The sequence below is a fragment of the Octopus bimaculoides genome, chromosome 2 (genome assembly GCF_001194135.2).
Source record: "Octopus bimaculoides isolate UCB-OBI-ISO-001 chromosome 2, ASM119413v2, whole genome shotgun sequence".
In the NCBI taxonomy this organism is placed as follows: Eukaryota; Metazoa; Mollusca; class Cephalopoda; order Octopoda; family Octopodidae; genus Octopus; species Octopus bimaculoides.
This window is the reverse complement of record NC_068982.1, coordinates 122,897,785-122,917,425: the sequence shown is the minus strand read 5'-3', so window position 1 is coordinate 122,917,425 and position 19,641 is coordinate 122,897,785. Positions and strand designations below refer to the sequence as shown.

The following is a 19,641-nucleotide window of genomic DNA, read 5'->3' as shown; positions in this document are numbered from 1 at the left end:
TATGTATGTGTGTATGTGTTTGTATGTCTGTGTTTGTCCCCCCAACATCGCTTGACAACCGATGCTGGTGTGTTTATGTCCCCCATAACTTAGCGGTTCAGCAAAAAGAGACCGATAGAATAAGTATTAGGCTTCCAAAGAATAAGTCCTGGGGTCGATTTGTTCAACTAAAGGCGGTGCTCCAGCATGGCCACAGTCAAAAGACTGAAACAAGTAAAAGAGTAAATGTGTGTGTGTGTGTGTATTAAAGAAAGCAAAAAATAAAATAAAAATGAATGCAGCATGGAAAATATTTGTAAGCCATTCAAGAACACACAAAAACAGCTATAGTAGGAGACATTTGATCTCACACAGTGGTGCTAAACCCAGAAACATATAGCTAAGAAATAGGACTGTTTTCTACAACAGAGGTTATTGAAAAAATTATAAGGTAACTAGCTTCTGAAAAATTCTAATCATTAATTTTCATTTTATGTATATCTCTTTCACCGTAACATCATGATAAAAGTTTCTTTGGGACCTTGTTAAATTTCTTTCCAATTGTTGCCAGAATATTTTCAAAAAGCATAGTTTAGTTGTAGTTTTGCTTACTGATGGTAAAAGTTTTTGGTGAATTTTACTTTTTAACACTTAACTTGGCTTTGGTGGGAGATGTTTTTTTCCTAATTTTTTTTTCTTGTGCTATCAACTAGTCTCATGTCCTAATATGCTGAAAATGATTTTTTTTTTTCCATGGAAATCCGAGTGCAGTGGGGTAGGATGGACCCTTGGAAATTCCCCCCCTTACCTCACCCAATTGGGCCCCACACTTCCCAAGACTGGCCCTGACTATACTGATAAGACACGTAAAAGATTTTTTTTTGTGCAGAGAGTATATCACTTGATAATCACGTTAGTAATGAGACAGCTAGTAAATAAGTTTCTGAGAACTGTTCAGGTTGTGAAGGAGCTAAGGTTAAATTGAGGCCAACACAAAGAAGTTCAAAAGAAATTTTATATATGAAACAAACTTCTTCAAACTAGGAAAAAGTTTGAAACAGATAAAACAATGCAAATACTGATGAGCATAAAGAAGGATACCTTCTTTAGACAAAGAAAATATCAGTAAATATGTGACAAAATATGAAATTTAGTCTCTCTCCCTATGAGAAAAAGAAAAAATCACCGAAATATGGAATATATTAACAGATATAAACTATAGCTGTTAGCCTTATATTAAAAGACTCAAAATAATTAAATATTAAGATTTCATAAATTTATTTATAACATAAAAACAAATGAAGTTTTTTGTTCAATGTCAGAGTGAATATAAAAAGGAAGTCAATCCTTGATAGAAAATGTAATTTTAGATTTTAGGACTGAATTAGTTGCTATAGTTACTAACAGAGTTGTTACATGAATTAACTTGAAACAGAACACGAATGAAAGACTAAATACACATATCTACTACCACATGAATGAAGAAGAACTTAGACCATGTACATATGAATGAGATACTGTGTGAAGACTGCATATATTAGCTTGTATATGCAACAGTATAAGTATTTCTCATTACTGACAGTCAACATTTTATAAAGGAAGAATATAATTTGGTGAATTGATGCCAGTACATGTTTGGTATTTAATGACCCTAAAAGGACATTACTATTGTTACACTGCTGCCTTTTCATTATATCTATAAAAGATAAGCTTTACAAAAGATTTTTGGGCATGCATGCAACAGAAAGCAGGTGAGAGATAAAAACCTTTATTCACTTCCTGATAAAAAAAAAGACGTTCTCCTAAATAAAAAGTCATTTATTTCAATTCATTTTATGCTAGGGCATTATTATAATATCAGTGAATTTTACCACAATAATCATTATCATTTTCATAAACATTGCTTAACAAATCCCAGCTGCTATGGTGATCTGATGTGCAAAATAGCAGTACTGCTAACAGCATCACAACCACCAGTCTTGATGAACATGATGGCAAAGTTGCTAACAGCATCAAGGTTACTAAGATGATCTACTCAACATGATAGAGGTATTGCTAACTTTATACTTCATAAGGTGACAAAGCAGACATTGCAATCTTGATTGACATGATGGCAAAACTGCTAATAACAATGATGTTACTGAGCTAATCTGATTGGCATAGTAGCAGTGTTGCTAACATCACTACATCTGCCATGGTTATCAGTTTCATAGGTTAGCAATGCTACAAATTACATTAGAGAAAATATCCTGATCTTGAATAAGAAAATCATAGTACTATGAAATTCATTTTTGCCTCTTATAGAACAAGTTTAATTTATCAATCCTTAGTAACATAATACTGAATAGCTTACAAAGTTGACTAGAAGAATACACAAGAACATTGGCTACAATGTGAACTTAATGTCTTGTAGGAAAAAATATTTCATAAAAGAAATGTGGATTTCCTCAATTGTTAGACCATATTAGCAAAATGTTTTTTGTAGAGTTCAGGATGATGTTTCTGGAAATGTTTCAGTTTAGATTTCTTTTCTTTTAGTGAAAGCTGAACGTTGTCAATGATACTGTTCATCATCAGAACTAGACTAGAGTTGGTGCATTCTTGGCCAACTTGCTCATATTCCACCACAGACACTGGACGGCTAAAGCGAGGAGCTGGAAAATAAAACAAGTCAAAATATAGAGCTGATATCATTATGATGGATGTTGATAATTTCTAATACTAACACAAGACCAAAACTTTGTAGGTGTGGCACATAGTTAATTGAGTGAATCCTAGTTCATGCTTGACATTTACTTTATCAAACCCTGAAGGATGAAATATGTTGACTCTCGCAGGATCTGAACTCACAATGTAACTAAATACTGATTTCAAATTTTGGCACAAGGCCAGCAAATTCAGGGGAAGTGTAAGTCAAGTAGATCATCCTCAGTGCTCAACTGGTACTTATCTTATCAATCCCAAAAGGATGAAAGGCAAAACTGACCTTGGAAGAATTTTAACTCAAAACATAAATACAAAATATTGCTAAGCATTTTTCCCAGTGTGTTAACGATTCTGCCAGCTCATACCTTAATGTAACTAAATATTGTAAGGCATTTTGACTGACAGTCTGCCTTATTTATGACTGATTTCCAACAGACACAAAGTTTCAAATTTTGGAGGGTTGAAAACAGTCAATAGTATTAACCCATTATCTGACTGGCACTTATTTTATTGACTCTTAAAGGCTGGAGCCATTGCCAAGGGGTGTGGTGGGGATGGGGTATTGGATGAAACTATCCCTCTACTTTTCAGTGGTGCACCATCAGATTTAGAAAATGTAGCTCAATTTAATTCAGAAGACAACTGTTCTATTCCTCAATGCACATGTGGAGTTCCAGAGCATGTTACATAGTCGTTAGTATTAATGTCAACGATGAGCCATGGAGATTCTGACAACTATTGATAATACACACTTTTTAATTGTGTTTGCAACAGTGTTTTTTGACAACTACATTGGAAAACTCCAAAGATACTTTAACAAACACAACAGAGAATATTTACAGCAATAGAGTCTTTGTTTCCAAAATCAGAAGCATTTTCAGAAGTTGCAAGTTTAACTTCTGCTTGTGAAATTGTGAACATAAACTACTTCAACAGCTCATTTTACAATGAACTTTGCTTCACCATATCTTTTTGCATCACCATTTCTTCACTATATCTTTTTAAAGCTATTTTTCTGGATTAAATGCTGCATCCCTCTTGTTTGCTGCAACTGATGCTTCTTGCAAGTTATCTTTCTCTACTCTGACTCAGCTACTTTCACCATACTGATGTTTTGATGCATCAACAAAAAAGTAATCTTATATTTGCATTCATGGAGAGTTAAAAAAAAAAATCAAGAAAAGGTTTTTGAACCTGTTCAAAGTTAAGAAAATTACAATTATTTTAATGCACTTTTGATTCATGTAATATTTGAGTTAGTTGTTATTTATTAAATTAATTTACAGTTATTTTATAAATTTCAAAAATTTTTAATATCAGAACAAACTGTGGAGGAGTGAAGGGAGACATGAGGTCTGGAAGTGGGAGAGGAAGTGATGTCACATCAGAAAGCAGGTAATTTGGTCTGTCTTTCTTCATTGGATATCAAGGGTGATTGGTAGCATAAAACAAATTGAGAGAGAGAGAGAGAGAGAGAGAGAGAGAGAGAGAGAGAGAGAGAGAGAGAGAGAGAAAGAGAGAATAGATTCTGGCCAGAGGCTGGGTAGCATAAGCATTCAGGTGCATGCAACAAATTTTCTGATCCTGGTGGGAAGTAGTTTTCCTATCTGTTTGAAGTTCATAAGATGAAAGCATTTTACTTTTCCATCTACACAAACTTTAGATGTTGTCTTAGTACATTTGGTTTAAATATGAATAAGCTAGGCCTAATGGTTTGGTCATGCATTGATTAGAAAAACAATGCTATTAAAAATGTTAAAAAGTAATAAAATAATAAATGTAAATAAAACATTTTTTCCAACAATTTCTTCAGCTTTGCTTTTTCTAAAATAATCTTACTTTAAAACAAAATCATGATTCTGTAAAAAAAAGTACACCCCCTTCTATGTTTAACCCTGAACCCTAACTCCTAATCATAAATCCTGAGCCTAATCCTAATTAATATCATCATCATCATAAATTTAGAGGAACTGCTAAAACAAATTACAGTAATATGCTTATTCTGAAACTGTGCAGTTGAATTATTGCAAATTAGAGTGACCCATCCAAGCAACAAAGCCTACTAAAGGATGGAAGGCAAAATTGACAATTTCCCTTTTAATAATAATAATGTTGATTTCTAAAATTGGCCAGGAAAAATTCTTCCATTAGTCAGATAAAAAGGGGTTTCAACCATGAGCCTTTTTTTTTTTTTTTTAAGGCATTTAATGATCTCAGTAATTGAAGATTTATGTCTCATAGTGAAGATATAATAGCAATAACAACAATCATATTTTCATTTCAGTACAAGATTAATGTTGTAAGAGGATGTAATAAGGTCAATCTAATCATTATCAGCAGCCTACTGAAAGAATGGATGGTTTTTAGTAACTTGACCATCAGCTAAGTCATACTAAATCACACTCACTTATTTTCAACTAGTGTCCACATATTGGTTGTAACAGTCACATTTGGCTGTTGTAATTATAACAATGAAGATGAGAACACTATCCTGAATAAAACATTATAATTCCTATTTCAAATCTATCTGAAGAAAAGCTATATTCAAAAGTGCTTCATTTGTAATCATCCACTTTCCAAACGTAATATATCTAGGACTACAATCTCTAATGTGTTCTTTCTCTTTTCAAGATAAGATGTGGTTTGCATAAGTCAAGCTACTATGTAGAAACTCTCATGTTGGTTTTTATATAATGTTGAGTTGGAAGAATAAGTAGAGCACCAGGCGAAATGTCCTAAACTTAGAACTATTTATTTTTGACCTGAATTCAAATCCTGTTGTGATCATCTTTTATGTTTCATCAGTCAGAGAATGAAGAAAATAAGTACCAGTAATATACAAGAGTTAATTCTTTCCTACAAATGTTAGGCCTTAAATCGAGTTAATTTACAATGGTAAAATGCACTTTTCCTTGGTCTCTGTTAACATTTTTGTTACCATATTTCTCTTTAAAAATACTGCCTTTGTTTCAGTTAATTTTAAAAATGAAGAATTTTATAAAGTAACTTTGCAATTATTAAGCTGGTTCTAAGAACATAAATTTTACAATCAAAGGTTACTTCATGTGTTTTTATATGAAAAGGGTTAACAGATATAGTTTTAGATGAGATAGGAGAGAAAGAGCTGCATCAATGATCCTTTATAGGGCCTCTAATACTTTTGAGAAGAAAGGAAATCACCTTTAACCTGAAGCCCTGGCCCAAATGCTTGCAACAGAGTATTCCACTAAGGCATCCAAGTGCCAATGGATAGTGTTAAATAGGATGATGGATTAAGAATATGAATTGTCCTTCCAGCAAGCTTCTACAGTCTCTGTCTACCAAATTCACTCAAAACTTCAGTTGATTTGAGGTTATGCTAGCAGATTGACTGGGCTATTTCGATTAAATGACTTTGTCAAGAATATCATATAGGTAGTGAATGGTATATGATCAAATGATTTTGGCCGGTCAACTGGAACCAATATGACCCATTGCAGAACATTACTGATAATTGTTTTCTTAACCAATACTAACAACTTCATGTTCAAAATGTGAAAATGTAACTTACGCTGATAAGGAACATGCTTTCCAGCTTCAATTTCACTTAAAATGTGATTCACATTATCTTGAATATATTTGGGTGGTGGGTCTGAGAGCAGTCCATAATTATCAAGGAAGAAACTGACAACAATCACAGCAAGTTCATGAGCCATAAGGGGATGCCTTAAAATGGAATCAGTGAATACTCGTATAACTGGATGAGTGCTGTACATCTGAAGATGAAACAAGAACATAATTTTATAAAGAAATGATGTCAAATCAAAGATAAATGAACAATCATTTTAAAGCTGTTTCATAAAACTATTGAGACAGGAAGGAGGAAAAAGAGAGAGGAGGAGGTGAGAGTGAGACGAAGTAGAGACAGGAAAATACTTGGTATGATTTTGGCATTATTTTTAAAAGTTAGATACCCTTCCTATCACCAACCACTTTATAGCATGGACTGGGGACATTTTGTGTCACCATCAAGAAGAGATGCCTGTTATGACTAAAATATCTCCTGTATACTGCCATTTAAAAAAAAAAGTTATTGCTTTCTTAAATTGGCTGCCTTCACTATGTGTCCCTCATGCAAGTATTCATTCAATTCTATTCTCCTAGGCAAATTGCCTTGATTGCAGTTTGTAAAGTTCACATCTCCCCCATGCAGACTTTCACTCATGGTCTATAATACCCCAAAATTAAAGTTTTAGGTCACTGTATGTAGAAGCTGGATGAAGGATGAGAAGGGAATGAAGAAGGGAAGAAGAGGGGGTGTACAAGAAAAGTGATCGAATGATTGAGATAATCATATAAGAGAGATGTGTAAGTAGGAAATGATAGAGGGATGTTATGGTAGTGGAGAAGTGAGAGAAAAAGAAACGTGAGGAATAGAGTGAGAGAGAGAGACAGGAGGAAATTTGAGAGGAGAATACACAACAGGGAATAAGAACATTGTTCTGGCACCTCTGCATAGTTCAATATGATGTGTGAAATGATGTTAAGACAAGGGTATGTGAAGAGAAGAGGAAACTTGTCAGGAAGAAGGAGGCATGAATATGAGAGAAGAGAAGGACATAAAATATGCATGTCATCTGAGAATTGGAATGATAATGATACCATGGTATAACTGCATAGATTAACTGCCAAGTGAGCTTATTCAACAATAAAATGCATCATATGCATGTATACTCAGTAATACAATAGTAAGTATCCTGACTGTAAAAGAATAAATTGCAGTTAGAGTTCTGGGAGAACATGTAAAAGAGTTTTCACATGTTTCAAAATAAAAATGGTTGGTAGTAGAAAAAAGTATCCAGTAGGAAACCCCAACATAAAGAAATGATGATGGTTGTTTTCATTATTTTGTATCAGGTCAGCCCTTATGATCAGATGAAATCCAGTTGTGACCAGCCCATCTTTTGTGGATCCAGACCACAGTCTATCTAGGACTACATCATACAATGCATCATTCTATTTTTTTATTGACAGGAGGTTGTGTTTTATTTGAGGTTTAGCTGCTATTTCTTGCAGGTGGAGCAAACCATGTAGACACTTTAAGGATAATGAATCCATAATATAGTAAATTTTTCTCATCTAGAAAGTAAGAATTTTAATTTAAAAAATTCAAAAGTTTTGGGAAAAAAGTTGCTTTGTGAACACAGAGCTTTACAGTAATTTCTCTGTTATAAATGTTATAGAGTGACAGCTGCCATCAATTCACTTTAGTAGTATGAATTGAACATTTACAGTAACCAATATGTATGAGTGAAACAAGGTACCAAAAGTAGCAATCTTAATTTATGTAAATGACACCTCATACATAGTAATATGTAACGATAAAAGAGCAATGGGTTCTTTGACATGTGTCTTGACTTGTGGGACAATATCATTACCAATTACTCTACAGAACACCTGTAGTTAACCATAACATTTAATCCCTATATTTATCTTGGTTGTTTCTCAGGATATTTAAGCAGCCACTTAGCCTGAGCAGAATAGGCCAATACTGATTTTTAACACAGTAAGGTGTTATACATTGATCTGATGTTTGTAACAAGAGTTAACCTAAAAAATTATGATTGGTTTTTGACTTTATTTAGTTATAAAGTAATGGAAATGGATGCTTTCTTTCTTACCTGACTACACTGTTGTAGTTCTTCATCGTGTGTTACTATTTGAATAAAATTCAGAATTCGAATAAGTTTTTCTTTCTGGAATCTTGGAAGTATGAGAGAATACAGATGAAAAGCATGTTTAGCCTTTTCTTCAAATCCATTAAGAATCATGTTCCGAATAGATAAATGAAAGTCTAAGTCCCATGATGATAGAAGAGGTTCATCTAAATTTTTGTAATGGTTAACAACTGTCTCAAATAGATGCTGTTTCTCCTCTAAAGAGAGTGGTACACAGAAACCTTCTTTTCTCAATCCAGGTAAGTCTTGTGTGGAAGTTGCTAGACAGTCCATAGCAGCTGTTAAAAAAGGGTCATGTGATCTTTTGCCAAACATTGGTGAGGCACAAGTTGCATATGAAAGTCCATAGTTTGTCCAACCATTCTGCCTAGAACCATCTTCCATGTGTAAATGTGCAAGAAATCCATCTAAAATGTGGATATCAAGTAAACGCAACAGTTCACACAGTGATACCTGGCGAAGAACATCGTCTTTCACTGAAAGATAAAAAAAATTTTTAAGTTAAATCTTTGTGAGACAGAAAATGTTAAATAACCTTTTGTTCAATTAGCACAAAACTCATCTATATTTGTTTCCTTTATTAAGTTAGAAGAAGAGAATTTGCAAAATATGTGATTATGATTTTCTATTACCAAATAAACAGCCATACAGTAAAAGGGGTACATGATTTTCAATGGTGCACTCAAGCTAAATATACCTGGTTAAAGAACACCACACAATACTTGTATTATTTTGAACAAATGACATTTAAATTAATAATTTAATATGTTTAATCCTCAGCTGCCACAATTCCCCCAAAAATGTTTTTAACAATCTATTTTTGTACTGGAAATAACATAGAATTTAAGAAAAAGATAATTTTACACTTTTTATGCTGTGAAGCAATGCTTTACACCTGAGAAGTACAGAAATGTAGCTGATGTTAGAGCGAAATGCTCTCATGAAACCAGAGAGAAGACATAATGAGTTCTTATGGTGGCAGGAAGATCTATTTGATTGAATTAACTACAGCACATGCTTTGTGTTTGTGATCAACACCAGAAAAGGGGCAAAGTTGATCTTGACAAGATTTGATCTCAGAACATAACTATTAATAATTATTGTTAAAGCAGTAATACAGCACAATAGTTAGCAAGCTGGACAAAATGCTGAGTGACATTTCTTATGGATCTTTACAGTCTGAGTTCAAATACCATCAAGGTTAACTATGTCTTTCATCCTTTCAGGGTCCATGAAATAAGTACCAGTTGAGCACAGAGGTCAATGTAAGCAACGATCTCCCTACCTCTAAATTTGAAACCATTATTAAGTGAGCTAATTTAGTGATGTAATCAGTTAAATCCTTACCAAAATTGCTGGTCTTGTTCTGTGTTAGAAACATTATCATTATTTTTAAGGCAAATTTCACTGAAATCAACTGACTTCCAAAGAATTGATAAAATAAGTGCTAGTCAAATACTGGGGTTGGTTTCAATTGACATACATTCTTTTAAATCTATGACCTTGTACCTGGGTCTGTAAACAGTATTATTAGAGGCAGAAGAATGTTGATCTTGATGGGATTTAATCTTAGAATATAAATACAACAAAATATTTAGTTTGGCACTATAGCTGTCATTCCATATCCTAAGAAAACACTGTCAATCTGAAAATATGAGAACCTTTAAAATATCATTTTTTTTAATGAAGTCTTGATTCTTAGAATTTTGTCTCCTTTGCTTGAATTATGCCATTGTTACCTATATACAATACCTACAGTGTGAACATCTAACTTGCTGTCTTGAGATCTTAGGATAAGACAGAGCAGCTTGTATAAAACAATACAATATCAAAACATAATATCCAAGTAACTTACATCCAACTGATAAAGTACTTTCTTGTTTCTTTGTAATTGGAGTACTTTGGAAAAGTTGTATTGACCCTGTACTTCGCACACGCATAAGTGGCTGTGGAGTTGTTGGTTCATCTGTATTTCTAGAATGGAAGATAAGGCTTGGGTCCAATGAGATCCTGCGAGATATAGGACTAAAAGACAAAAAAAACAAAGAATTAATTTTATTTCCAATTTAGAAACAGTTTTGGATTGGTTCTATGTATTATTGTTGAAAAACATATTTGACAAAAAAGCAAGTTTAAAGGATATTTATCTATTGGAATTCAGATTTATCATCAGTTTAAATTCCACATGGGCAAAGTAGCTTTATGAAAATCTATACTCTAATAGCCTATGTTTATTGAAACAGAAGCCATTATGCCTTAAGCACTTGAAATATTAATTTGAATTTATGTGTGTGTATGTGTGCACACACATCCAAAGAGTTTCTGTGAATTTTCCATCTACCTAATTTCATTAGCAAGGCTTTGGGCAACCTGAATATAGGAGAAAAGCTATTTGTTTATGGTTATGTGCAGTGGTATCAAATATGGTTTCAAAGAGAACTTCTGAATTACACAGCCATACTTTCACTTATATGTATATTTACAATGGAATTGCACATTTATGTATATTTTCATACATAGAAATAATGAACACAGGTCAAACTATTTGAAAAACAAATTCAAATGCAGAAGAATTTAATAAATCAATATAAAATAAACTGTATAGATACAAGCAGTGTTTTTACATAGTAAATTCAAGGAATCAAAATGTACCAATCAGATTTTGTTGGCAAAAGCATTTTGCTAATATACTGTTGGGATATATTGACTAATAAAGAGCCTTAAAGTCCGTTTGATTGAACTTTACAATATGATTGGTAATGTATTTCTTTGAGTTCTTCTTGCAGATGTATTAATTATTAGAGAACAAGACATTTTCTAGAATAGTAAAAGCGAGAGTAGGTAGATATAATTGAAATTACAATTTAAGTGTTAGTATTCAAGGCTCTAGCAATTAACAAGATGAAACACTATTTAGTAAAAAATATTGATTACTTACTCTGTTTCCATACTTTTGTTATTTTCCTCAAGCTCAATGCCTTCTATTGAAGAAATAGAGTCATTTTGTTGTGAAGTGGTTGTAGGTGAACTGGTGTTCTGGACAAAACGATATAACTTGCTGTTGCTATCCTCAAATATTGGCTTTTTTGAAGAGTTAGTGTAGCTGTTTCGTACAAATACAGAGACAGCTTCAAAGATCTTTTTGTCCAATATTGTCTGACAAACCTGAAATGTTAACATTAGCAGTTATACATTTGATATTTATTTTATCCATAACAAAAATGTTCTTTCATGATTATTTAAATATTTATCATTCTGGCAGAGTGATAAATCAAATCGAAAAAATAGAGGTAGAAACTCCATGTGGTGTTTCCAGTGTAAACTATGGATACACTGGCAATATTGTGGGATTACAAGCAGGCTAACAGAGAAGAGACATCATATGTAGCTGGAACAATAAGCACAAAAACAACACACAGACTTTGTCAAATAGCCACAAAACAAGCTCTCAAAAACACAGGAGGCTCTCTAGGAGTAGTTGATAGTTTTTGCTACCTAGGTTACCAAATTAGAAGGGGTCAGTACTCTCAAAATATAGCAGCCAGAGTAAGAACAGAGCTAGTGCCTCAGCTGGCAACAAAGGGCTTCCCCCTCAGAATTAACCCTTTAGCATTTAAGCTGGCCATATCCAGCAAATATTCCATCTGTTTTATGTTCAAAATGACTAGATCCAATCCCATACACCTACCCTGCAATGTCATTCTAAAAGTAAACAATCACATCTTCGAAATCACAAAGTTATGAGATGGTACGTGATTAGCTTTTTAAAATGTGAATAAGTATTATATTTGACAGAGTAATATGTATGCTAAAGGTTTAAAGGTAGATTGTATGGTGATTGCATATGATGTGCAATATGCATAGTAGTGAGACAAACTTTAAATGCAGATGACTTGAGAGAAAACTTCACTTGTACAGGCATGCAGGGGCCTGAGGGGTATGTACTCCCTCAAGAAAAGAAGTGCACCCTTCTAAATAATGTTATGTCCCTTTTGACCTTGTGCTCTCCTTTGAAAAATTCCTGGGACTGCACCTGACATGTGATGCATATGGGTGATGAAACTGTGAGCACTGAAACTGAATGTAACTTTTGGAAGAGGGAAACAAAGGATGACTTGGAATGAAGGTGATGAAGACTGGTCTCAAGATGTTGCATCTTACAAGAGGATGACATAGGACTGTGCTGTTTGGTGATATACAATGCCGGAGATCTGATCACTTGTGCAAGCATGGAGAAAAAACAAGTGGAAAAGTGCAGACATGGCTGTGATTAAGTTTGCTTCTCTCCCACACGAGGCTGATCTCACTGTGCAATATCTTGAGAGCGAAATTTAGGAGACTGAAAATATGCAAAAGCCTATTGCATCACTGATGTATATTGATGAATATAAACATCAATGAGAAACCAGTGACTCCCTTATTACTCACACTGTCATAAATGCAGTGAACCAATGATGCCCTCTGGAAACTTTTAAACGTTAATACACTTGAAGTAGTTGTATGCTGTTAACTTAATGTGACAGTCCCCTGAAGGGAATAATACTACTGCTGGTTAGACCTAGGAAGCTGCACCGCTTCCTGTTGGCCTTGACACACATTTCCTGTGTCCTTATATTTACTGTCACATTAAGTTAACAGCATACAACTACTTCATCGTATCACTACTGCATAAATCTCTGAGAGATTTAGAAATGTATTATTTCCAAAATTAATACACTTGTTTATAAACTGTGACTATTGTCCCTGTTTTGATATCCATAAGCATGAGTCTCAGATAATTTGTTGAGGCAGATTTTCTAAAGCTAGATGCCCTTCCTGTTTCTGAGCCTGGTAATATTTCCCTGTGACCAGATAGGCTTTCATGGAACATTGGATACAAAAAAAGCCCACTTGTATGATGGTGACACTCATTTACAACTATTGTGTGAGTCTTGACATCATACAACAAACACACACAGACACACACACACTGCATATGACAAAGTTTTTTTTTAGTTTCCACTTCTTAAATCCATTTACAATGCTTTGATCAACCTGGGGATGTAATAGAAGACACTTGCTCAAGGGCTCAAGGTGCAATGCAGAGCTGAACACAAAACCACATAGTTACAAAGGTCAATATAAAATATATAGAAAAGTGGCAGAATAGATGTTGCAAAAAAAATGGATGATATTAATTAGTGATGAACTTACTTTGACAGCCTTGTCTCGTGATATGTTACCACTAAATACCTCCTTATCAGTTGTCAGGTAAGCATACACTGTATCCACAGCAGAGCAGCCTGTGAAACAGCTGTTGTAGTACTTCATGATATGGCGTCGCCGTTTCACTTCAACGTTTTCTTTTAAATATGCCACAATAGAATTCCATATTTGAGTGGCTCTGAATGGAGCTGAAATTTAAAAAACAAAAGAAAAAAATAGTGGAAGCAATATATAGAAAATAACTACAAATTAATTCAGTATAATAACAATAGCTTTGAAAATATACAAGGCATTAGATGAATAATCTTTTTGAAAATCTGTTTAAAACCATTTTCTACATTTTGCAGGAGATGAGCAGTTTTACAAACTTTTACATCTATGAAGTAAGATTTCTTATTACGGTGAATCCTATTTATAAGGTGAGCCGCTTAACCATGAGTGATACAGAAAGAATTCTTATTTTCTGTTAGGTTGAAAAAGGTCAGTAAATAAATTATATACTGTAATGTCAAAGGTCAGGTATGAGTGACCAATTCAGCCATTTTATTTACAACTGAGTGCTCTATTTAGTGAAATTATCTATTATTAGAAGATAGAAGTTGAGAATCTAAAATGTCATACTAAACAAGTTTCATACTCTTTAAAAACAATATGGCTTGCAGGTATATCTATATAAAAATTAAAATTATACATCCATTTTTCCATGCTAATAAGGGTTAGACAAATGTATTATTGAAGCAATGTTTTACAGTCTGATGCCATTCCGGTTGCTAAGACTTATCTGTTTTTCAAGTAATGGATCTTTTTTCCTATGCAACTTCAAATGTGCAAGTCCAGTGGATGATTTGCTGGGAGAAGTGACAACATCACTTGTTGTGAGAAAATTTTGTCAACTTCCAAATGTAAACAAATACATATGTGCAACAGCCTTCTTTTAGTTTCTGTCTACCAAATCCACTCACAAAATTTTGGACAACCTGGGGCTATAGTAGAACACACTACTGAAGGTGCTGCTCAGTGGGATTGAACCCAGAACCATGTGGTTGGAAAGTGAACTTTTTTAACTTGCTAGAGAAATGTCATTAGGAAAAGCAAGAAATATTAAAATAAAACTCGGACAACTATCAGCTCTTTCATTCCCATATTATATCTGATTGGTAGAATGCCAAGTATGGTAAAATAGTATTGAAAATCTGACAGACGAGTAATAAATTTAACAAGTCTTGTTTTCTTTTTAATTCCTTTTGTTTGTTCATGTATATACAAGATTTTTACAACCTGGTGGAAACATGTCACTACAGGTTCATTTTTACATAATTACAAGTAATATTCAAGTTGAAACTTAAGTGGTTAGAGTTCAAGACTACTGGCTCATACAAATTCAAGGAAACTAGGTGATCTGTGTCAGCAAGAATTAACACAGTAAAAACAGAACTGTGGTATGTTAGGTTCTCACCAAAACCTCACCCTTAGTTGTCATAATAAATATTTATATAACTCTTCCATCCATCTCCTCTGATTATTAGCATATTCAAAAAATGAGAATGCAAATGTTAACTCAAAATGAGATATTTTCTCTTCTTATAGCAACCTCATTTTTTGCTGTTGAGAAAATATATCCTACATACTTTTAATAACAAATAGCATGAATCTGACGTGGGTATGTATGTGTGTATGTATGCATGTGTGCGTGCGTGCCCATATGCATGTGTGTGTGTGTGCATGCCCGTATGCATGTGGGCGTGCATGCCAGTATGTGTGTGTGTGCATGCGTGCCTGTATGTATGTGTCCCCTTATGTGTGTGCGTATCCATATGTGTGTGCGTGCCCGTATGTGCGTGCTTGTGTGCCTGTATGTGTGTGTGTGTGCCCGTATATGTGTGTGTGTGCCCATATGTGTGTGTGTGCCCATATGTGTGTGTGTGCCAATATGTGTGTATGCCCGTGTGTGTGTGTACCTGTATGTATCTGTGTGTGTGTGTCCATGTGTATGTGTCCATGTATATGTATACACATACCATCATTTAATAATTATATATATATAAAGTTAATATTTATCGCCACATAAAAGTGGACATTGTGTTAGACCACAGAATACTGTGACAGTTAACATGAGAGAACCTCGTGGTTTTGTGTTACAGATAAGCACTTGTTTTCAAGTGCTTGTGTTCTAACAACATCCACTTTTAAGTAGAGATAAATATTACCTTTTGGTATTAATATTGCTTCTGTTGCTACTACTAATTATTATTTTATATATAACTCCTTCTGATAGAGCTTGAAATGCTAGAATTTTCAACTCCTCATAGCACTCCAACTTATCCAAGTTAAGAGTTCTACTTGCTTTAGTATGCCTAGATAGAGATTAGCTATCAGATCATCCTGATATGGTTACCTGCAATATTTTAGTGTTATATTCAGAGAAAGAAGTCTCTTATATACTTTATGTCATAATATCCTAGCATAAGGACTAAGAACTACAAGACCCATTTCTCAAGGCAAGGTTAACTTAAAATGAATTAAAGTGCTATATAAGTGATCACACATCTTCAAAGCAACAAATGAAGATCAATGTTAAACACAGATGCCCTTGCTTTATATATTTGATCAGAGGCACAATAATTGGAAGCTAAGCTGTTACATCACTGATCACATGGAAAGTAGTTCAAACCTTACTGTACAACAATAAACAGGTCTTTCTACTTCATATTTTAGAGGTTAAACATAGAAAGGACATTTAGTTTTAAAAACAATGACCACCTCCACCTATGCTAACCTGGAAAAAGGCAAAACATATAACTCATGTGATACAGCAACATAGAATTTAATGTCAAAATAGTATTTTTTCACTTGTGTTCATTTGCTGATTTCAACCAAAGGACTATGGTTTAAATAGTCATGTTGACACCAGTGGTAATTTCAGTCTGTATATGCTTCAAGGTTATATAAAAGGGTGCAGGCATGGCTGTGGGGTTAGGAGGCATGCTTCTCAACCATGTGGTCTCAGGTTCAGTCTTCTACTTTAGCTTCAGGCTGACCAAAGCCTTGTGAATGGATTTAGTGGACAGAAACCGAAAGGAACATCTGTGTGTGTGTGTGTGTGTGTGTGTGTGTGTGTGTGTGTGTGTGTGTGTACACTTGTCTTAACATCATGTGATGGTTGTATATGAACACCACTATCAGATGAGTGATGATGTTCCTTTCCTGCCTTCTGTGAAAAGCATTACCTTGCATGGAGATAGATATGGGTTGGTGACAGGAAGGGCATCTGGCCATAGAAAATCTGCCTCAAACTGCATGCAAGCATGGTAAAGTGAGCATTAAAATGAAGACAAAAAGGTGAAAAGGGAAATTTAAAAAAAAATTAGACACAAGATCTGAACCAACAAGTAAACAAAAAAAAATGCTCTAACAGGCTTTTGCTGTGATAATGAAAATAAAACTAGAGAATATATCATAGCTTATGACAGATTAATTGAAGCCACAAATATGATGGTCAAGAAGAAGCTTGAAAACATCAACAAGTTTCTTTGATCATGTAATGTTGGAGTTTTGTGAACCAACAAAAGTTCTATGCCAGAAGTTTTCGAAGTTGACAGAGATGTCTTGATGATGAAGGGAAGTGCAAGTGGTCAAAAAATGGTTAGGAGTAAAGGAGGTGGGTGTTGCTAGTAAGTCTAAAAAAATTGGTGTCAAAGTAGTTTAAATACATAAAAATTTTAATAGTTAATCATACATAAAGTAAAGCGAAGGTGATCAAGTTTCTAGTTTTGAAATCAAAGTGCCACCTTGGAGATGCAGCAATGTTTTAAGAGGTCCAGCAGCAATATTCAGTGATTAAAATAATTTTACACTCTTTTCTTTTTTACTATCATAGACTCTCTACATGACCTAAATCTATGAAGTAATGTTTTTAATTTTGAAAGAAAAATTACAATTAGCACATTAGTGCTGATAGGAAAGATACATAATTATATAACCTAATGATCTACTTTTAATCTACCAATCAGTAACTAACTACAACACAAGGTCTACAGATAATTGATAACTGGCTTAAAATTGGAAACATTTATTTTAAATGTTCTAAAGAGAACAATCGTTTTTACTCTAAAAATTTATGAAGACCATCTAAAAATTCAAATACCATTCATTCACAGACAGACAGACAAATAGATAGACAGACTGACAAGCTGTACTACTCAGTGCTGTCTGGTAATATTAATAAAGTAAAAATTATAAAATGCTCTATTTCAGGCTCTGCACATATGTAGAAGTGAGTAGTCCAACCCATAAAATATAGAGGCTGGGAATTGCACAAAGCAGTAACTCCAATTGTGGATGAATATTTTATCTGTTTATGTTTGTTGATCTCAGCTGTGTTGATGAGCTAACCTATGTATTTTCATTTTCCTCTCAAAGTTCTTGGAATTTTATATTTTCTTACTACACATTGAGTCTGATGAAGTATTATTTTTTAAAAATAAATTGTAAATGAATGAGTTTTATCTGTGAGTTCCCAGTTCACAATCCAATAATAGTCTTGATTTAGATATTGCTAAACTAGAAATTTTTGAAAGCTATTTTAAGTAAAAAGTGGAAAAATTACTAAAAGATTAAATTTATTGGAAAATTATGAAGCTTAGTGGAATGAAATTCAAAACTAAATTTTATAATATCAATTTTCAGTTTTTTTATTTTTTATGTGCAATAAAGTACAAGCTGCCATCATTTCAAACAATGTCAAATGATATATATTTAACATTGCTAGAAAATGATTTTAAAAAAAAATACACCCTTTATTACTTTGTCAATATCACTAATATCATTCATTTCAAACCACACTAGAGTAAATTATCTCCTTCTGATATCTAACAATAGGTGTTAACATTTGAAATGTTTGAATATCATATTTTATTGCTAACAAAAATAGGTTAAAAAGTGTGAATGCTATACAAAATTTTTATTACCTAAAATACATTATCTGTGGTAATAAGATTCTATGAACAGATATATTGCGTAAAATTCTATTTTGAATTTATTCTAATAAACTCAAGATTACCATCAGGTGCTATAAACACTGAAAATGTGCAGAGAACAGCTTCTGTCACATTCCAGGGAGAAAAACTACAGGTAGTTGATAGCTTTCATTACCTAGGGGACCAGGTCAGTAGCTCTGAAAGTGTAGCTGCTAGAATAAGAATAGCCTGGGCAAAGTTCAGGGAGCTCCTACCTCTGCTGGTGACAAAGGGCCTCTCGCTCAGAGTAAAATGTAGACTGTATGACGCATGTGTACGAACAGCCATGCTACATGACAGTGAAACAAGGGCTGTGACTGTTGAGGACATGCGTAAGCTTGCAAGGAATGAGGCCAGTATACTCCGCTGGATGTGTAATATCTGTGTGCATACATGGCAGAGTGTAAGCTCACTGAGAAAGAAGTTGGATTTAAGAAGCATCAGATGTGGTGTGCAAGAGAGACGACTGCGCTGGTATGCAAATATATTGATAATACAATTGACACATATCACAATGATACAAAATGTGTTTGGAATGCTTTCAAATTGAAGTTCTTGAATTTTTAGACATCAGTTCATATTTTGGACAGATTAAGCAATCTGGAAAAACAGCCATTCTGTAATTTCGTGAAACTCTATATACTAAAATGTCAGTTAGACAATTAACAGGTTGAAGAGAAATACTTGGTTCTATTCATGTACATGTTCCTTTGTGTTCGTTTATACACCTTACATTAAATGACTCACCTTAAACATGCTTTTCCTACAAAGAAGGTCTACACTGACAGTTCAGGAATCTACTTGATGTATATTGTATACATGTATATCATGATTGACAACATACATATTCCCCTTATGTCAACCCCATGAGAGATGACCTGGATGTGTTTCATTAGTAAAACAGATAGCTCACACAGGGTCAGACAACATAGCTACATAATATGTATATGTGTGTGTGTGTGTGTGTGTGTGTGTGTGTATATATATATATATATATATATATATATATATATATATAT

General features: G+C 33.7%; 1 protein-coding gene across 1 annotated transcript in view; it reads right to left on the bottom strand.

Annotated features, from left to right (window-relative positions):
* Positions 1-124: 124 nt before the first annotated feature.
* Positions 125-19,641, bottom strand: part of LOC106882439 (DEP domain-containing protein 7) — a 32,395-nt gene continuing 12,878 nt past the window's right edge. The window contains exons 2-7 of the mRNA XM_014933120.2: positions 13,596-13,795; positions 11,341-11,567; positions 10,258-10,427; positions 8,346-8,878; positions 6,236-6,440; positions 125-2,633 (exon numbers count right to left, since the gene is read on the bottom strand). Coding sequence (XP_014788606.1) covers positions 2,434-2,633; positions 6,236-6,440; positions 8,346-8,878; positions 10,258-10,427; positions 11,341-11,567; positions 13,596-13,795 — 1,535 coding nt within the window. The 3' untranslated portion in view covers positions 125-2,433. The remainder of the gene's footprint in view (positions 2,634-6,235; positions 6,441-8,345; positions 8,879-10,257; positions 10,428-11,340; positions 11,568-13,595; positions 13,796-19,641) is intronic.